The 5,244-nt window shown below is 47.2% G+C and overlaps 1 protein-coding gene across 1 annotated transcript; it reads left to right on the forward strand.

The window, feature by feature from the left end:
• Positions 1 to 4,125: 4,125 nt before the first annotated feature.
• Grem2 (gremlin 2, DAN family BMP antagonist) lies at positions 4,126 to 4,632 on the forward strand. Its single transcript, XM_035444987.1, has one exon. The coding sequence runs from the start codon at positions 4,126 to 4,128 to the stop codon at positions 4,630 to 4,632; it is 507 nt and encodes a 168-aa protein (XP_035300878.1).
• The last annotated feature ends 612 nt before the right edge of the window (positions 4,633 to 5,244 follow it).

Genomic DNA, 5,244 nt, shown 5'->3' on the forward strand with positions numbered 1-5,244 from the left:
TGAGAGTTAAATGAAGTATCCTCGTGCTGTCATTACTGGCAGCCGTAGCCGCATTCCTGAGAGGTGGTTACATGCCAGCCATTGCTCTGAACAGAACGGGGGTTCAGGCAGCACTGAACGCTAAATGCAGGTCCAGATTGGCCCCATGACATGTGTGTGGGATAGATGATAAACCGAAGGCAGAGATGTGCACCTTCTCTCCAATATGACTCTTACCAGATTGCAAGGGCGAGCAGAGAAGGTGTCAGTGGCAGTAGCTGGTTCAACTGCCCCTGAAGTAATAAGGACACCTCCCAGTAGCCATTGTAGCTAAACAAGTAAGCAACTAGCTTACCTGTTCTGGCACTGAGATGCCAGGTCCTTGGCCAACTTCTTAGGAGAAATTAGATATCACACACACACACACACACACACACACACACACACACACACCACACACACACACACACAGAGAGAGAGAGAGAGAGAGAGAGAGAGAGAGAGAGAGAGAGAGAGAGAGAGAGAGAGAGAGAGAGGATGGAGATGGAGAGAAAAGCCAGACTTGGCCCCAGTTGCCGAGATTTTATCAGTATCTTTCCCTTTCCTAAAAATTGGAAGTTTGCTTTCCTTCCTCAGTTCTTGGGAGACACAGCTTCCAGGGATGGATGCCAGATGTTTGCGTGCCCTTTTAAAGTGCTCAGAGAAAGCCTGTTACCAATCACCACATTGAACATTGTTCACACGAAGAGTTTCTGCCCCGAATCGATCTGGGCATGTTTTAGCTCTCTTCTCCCTGACAACAGTAAGAAGCTGCTGAAGGAGAAAGCATGCTGTTTGAGCCTACTAAGAGTCCAGGATAAACTGATGTCGGAGCTAGGAGCAGAGGACCAGGCTGGCCATAAATCTTTCCTGGCTGAGACTTGAAAATTTTTGGTTTTGTTTACTTAGCATGTTAATAGTTTTGGAAATTATTAAAATAGAACCAAGAGACTCTCCTTTTAAGAGGCTATGGAGATCACAAATCACTCCACAGATACAATATGCTGAGCAAATCCAAGTCTCAACTCTTGCCATGGGTCTGCTAGAAGTGTGGCCATTTTCATGTGACACGTCATGTGTGGAACCAAGGAGGCGTGAGAAAAGCCCTTAAAAGAAACTTGGACTTAAAATTTTAATAATTGTGGTGTACAAATGTTTTTATAACAGGAAACAAAAAATCCTTTCCCTGTCTCTCAGTTCTTCAATGTTTCTTCCTGTTGGTCAACGTCACTCACATTCTCTAACGTTAGCCAGTGTTTCTGGTAGCAACATCACCAGAACAAATTCTTTTTTAATTTTTCTTTATATCTCAATGAACCTAGGACTCAATGATTAGCTAGGTTGGCTAGCCAGGAAGCCCTGGCTCCCCAGTCTCTGCCTTCTAGTCTGGAATCACAGGTGTGTGCCTCCATGCCAGGCTTTCCTTTACTAGGTTTCTGGAGATCTAAACTCGAGTCTTCATGCTGTCACAGGAAGCACCTACCCCACTAAGCCATTTCCTCAGCCCATGCTTTCCAGATGTTGAGAGACTTGTCTGCCCCAGACACCAAATTACCTTGACTCTTATCATTCCTTCTCCAAGCACAATAGGTACATTTTCCTCATACCTTCATATCCTCTGTGACCATGGGTTTCCTCGTTAGTCAGCTTTCCTTTACTGACACAAAATACTGGAGATAACTGAGAAAGATGAAGGGTGTGTTTTGGCTCACAGTTTTGAAGGTTTTAGTCCATAGATGGTTTTAGTCCATGGAGAAGTGCCAGATCAAGGGAGGGGTGAATGACAGAGCGAGCTGCTCACGCTATTGCAGTCCAGAAATAAAAGAGAGAAGGCATCTAGCTGGAGTGGGGTGGCTGGGTCCTGGTGGTGCCATATTACCCTGGTTGTTGTTTGTGTTCTTACACTTATGTTTAGACATCTGGATTTGGTTTCTAGGTCTAGATGCCAATTTCTGGATTTGTCTTTGTTAGGTGGGTGTTTTCTTCCTTAGTTTCTGTTTCCTTTCTGGTCTTCTGGATCCCCTGGCCTGTGGATGAGTCTAGCATCTTTGTCCCCACTAGCGGCTGGACTTTTGATATTCTGGATGGTCTCTGGTCTAGCAGGGGGTTGATGCCCAAGTTTAGGCTGAAGTTCTGCCTATGTATGTGCATGGCTTCTGATCTGGATGGGGGGTCCTCTGGGGTTCTGATGCTGCTCGGGAGCAATCTAGGCCCTCTGCATATATCTGGCAGTTATGTAGCTTGGTCTTCTTGTGGGACTCCCAACAGTAGTAGCAGGGGCTATCTCTGACTCTTTTGCTGGCTTTTGGGACCCTATTTCTCATACTGGGTTGCTTTGCCCAGCCTTAATACAAGGTGAGGTGCTTAGTCTTACTGTAATTTGATATGCCATGTTTTGTTGACATCCTTGGGAGGCCTGCCAGTTTCTGAATAGACGTGAATAGGATGGAGAATGCAGAGGGGAAGAGGGCAACACTGGGAAGAGAGGAGGGAGGAGAAACTACAGTCAGGATGTAAAAGAAATAAATTAATGAGAGAGAGAGAGAGAGAGAGAGAGAGAGAGAAGAGAGAGAGAGAGTAAACATAGTCTTGCATCTTAGATTAATTTCTGAGAAAATCATGTGACTTTCCTAGAAGTGCCACCCTGGAGAAGGTGCAGGAGAAGACTATGAGAGAGAGGGGAGGGAAGGAGGGAAGGAAAGAGAGAGAGAGAGAGAGAGAGAGAGAGAGAGAGAGAGAGAGAGAGGAGAAGAGGAGGAGGAGGGGACACTGGTCCCACACTCTATTTCAAGGGTATATCCACAATGACTTACAGGCTTCCTACCAGGTTTCCCCTCTTAAAGGATCTGCCACGTGCAAACTCTGGAGAACTCACATGGAACCTGGGGAATGTTTAGCTGCACAACTGTGACAGGAAAATAAATACACGTATTGATAAAGCTTCTGATAGTGTTTACACTAGGATCAGTTCTCCAGAAATACTTGACGACAGAAGGAGTCATTTTGGGGATGATATACAAAGCCACTTTTCACTTAGACCTGGACTCCTAACAGTGATCTACACACTGTGATTTAGCACTGGCCTTTCAACAAAACTTTACAAAAGAGATAGCTATATTCATGGAAGCCTAGATTACAGAGCTGGGATGCCTAGATTCAAGTACTTCATATACAGGCTTAGAGATTTTGGCAAGTTGCACAGCCTTTCCAAGCCTGTTTCCCCATCCATGAAATTGAGAAAGCAGCCGTACCTATTTAATGCAACTCTGATTATAATTTCATTTACATATGAAAGGAAACAGAAAACCTTCTGATATACCTTGGGAACCAATAAACTGCAATTACTCTAATATTAAATGACCCCATGAGCTTAGAATTGAAAAATGCAATCTGGGACCAAGGACTCAACTCCTCAGGGCCTCAGTTTACTTCGTTGTAGAGCCTAAGGCTGTTTCAAGATGCAAACTGTGAAGAGACTCCAGTGTCGAGCAGATAAGCCAGCATTAACCCACACTGTGAACACCTGTAGAGTCAGTGCTGGGTGCAGTTATTTCTACTAATGTAAATTGGCTTTGGGCTACACCAACACTACTGGCTTTAATTTTTCTGAAATCATTCAACTTACTATTATATCCATATTTTTCTCCTTGTTGTGACAAAGTCCCTGACTTAGCCATCTGCTAAGGGAGGAAGGGTATGGCTTACCGTGTAAGAAGGGGTATTGCCTGCCTCTAAACGGAAAGCATTGTAACAGGAACGTGAGTAGGACTCTTCAGCAGTGAGGAAGGAAAGAGCAGACAGGAAACAGCGCCAGCTGTTCCCCAGGGACTCACTTCTGTCAGGGATGCATTACAGCTGAGACCTAAGTGTTCCAACAACGTGAACTATGAGGGATGCTTCCCATTCAAATCGTAGCATGGCCTTCCCCTATAGTGCTACAACGTACTTACTATTGGGTTCTGTGTGTCCATAGTCACAGCTGCCTCCAGTGGTACTGTTTACTCATGTCAGACTTTGATGCCTCTGGGCATCCAGCCATAAACACTAAGAGGAAAGATGGATGGTCTCTAGATAACCCTTCTCAACCAACTGTTTTCTCTTGACAGGATGTTCTGGAAGCTCTCGCTGACCTTGCTCCTGGTGGCTGTGCTGGTAAAGGTAGCTGAAACCCGGAAGAACCGGCCTGCCGGCGCCATCCCGTCACCGTACAAGGATGGCAGCAGCAACAACTCAGAGAGATGGCATCATCAGATCAAGGAGGTGCTGGCCTCCAGCCAGGAGGCCCTCGTGGTCACCGAGCGCAAGTACCTCAAGAGTGACTGGTGCAAGACGCAGCCGCTGCGGCAGACCGTGAGCGAGGAGGGCTGTCGCAGTCGCACCATCCTCAACCGCTTCTGTTATGGTCAGTGCAACTCCTTCTACATCCCGCGGCACGTGAAGAAAGAGGAGGACTCCTTCCAATCCTGCGCCTTCTGCAAACCCCAGCGTGTCACCTCAGTCATCGTGGAGCTCGAATGCCCTGGGCTCGACCCTCCTTTCCGAATCAAGAAAATCCAGAAGGTGAAGCATTGCCGGTGCATGTCTGTGAACCTGAGTGACTCTGACAAGCAGTGAAGTCACCAGAGCAAGACACAGCTCAACCCTGAGCGCCCTGGCCCCTGGGTCGCACCACCTCCACTTCTGTCGAGCCTACTCACACTCTGCCCGGTGTCCCTGTCAGCAGCAAATGCATCTCTTAGGGCTAACAGTGTCCTTGTCACAAATGTGGACCGCAAGTCGTCATGTCCCAGATCCACCCTGGGCCACACTCATGTCTTCAAATCCAGGCTATGGATCGGGCACAGAAGATGTTGGAAAACACTCTCAGATACCAGACAGGACTTTTCAAGCGATGCACTGTCAATCTGGCATTGACATTTCCACCATGTGGAAAAGCCAGCCTTTCTCTGGCCACATCCTACACTCCAGCTCGACCCTCCCCTGGTGAAGAATGCACCACTCTTCTGTCGCAAACTTCTGTTGGCTACCAGACCATTGTGGTGTGAGCATTCATTCTTCTAATGTGGGAGCTGCCAGGCTCTGCGGGCTGCTGTGATGTCGATAGGGGCAGCGTCCATAAAGGAGATGCTCACCCTCAAGGGGTCTCCAAAACAAACCTGATTCCTATGAGGACAAGGCGAGCTAAGCGAATCAGGAAATGACGTCCCTAGGAACTGTACTAAGCAG

This window comes from Cricetulus griseus, chromosome 5 (assembly GCF_003668045.3).
Source record: "Cricetulus griseus strain 17A/GY chromosome 5, alternate assembly CriGri-PICRH-1.0, whole genome shotgun sequence".
Classification (NCBI taxonomy): Eukaryota; Metazoa; Chordata; class Mammalia; order Rodentia; family Cricetidae; genus Cricetulus; species Cricetulus griseus.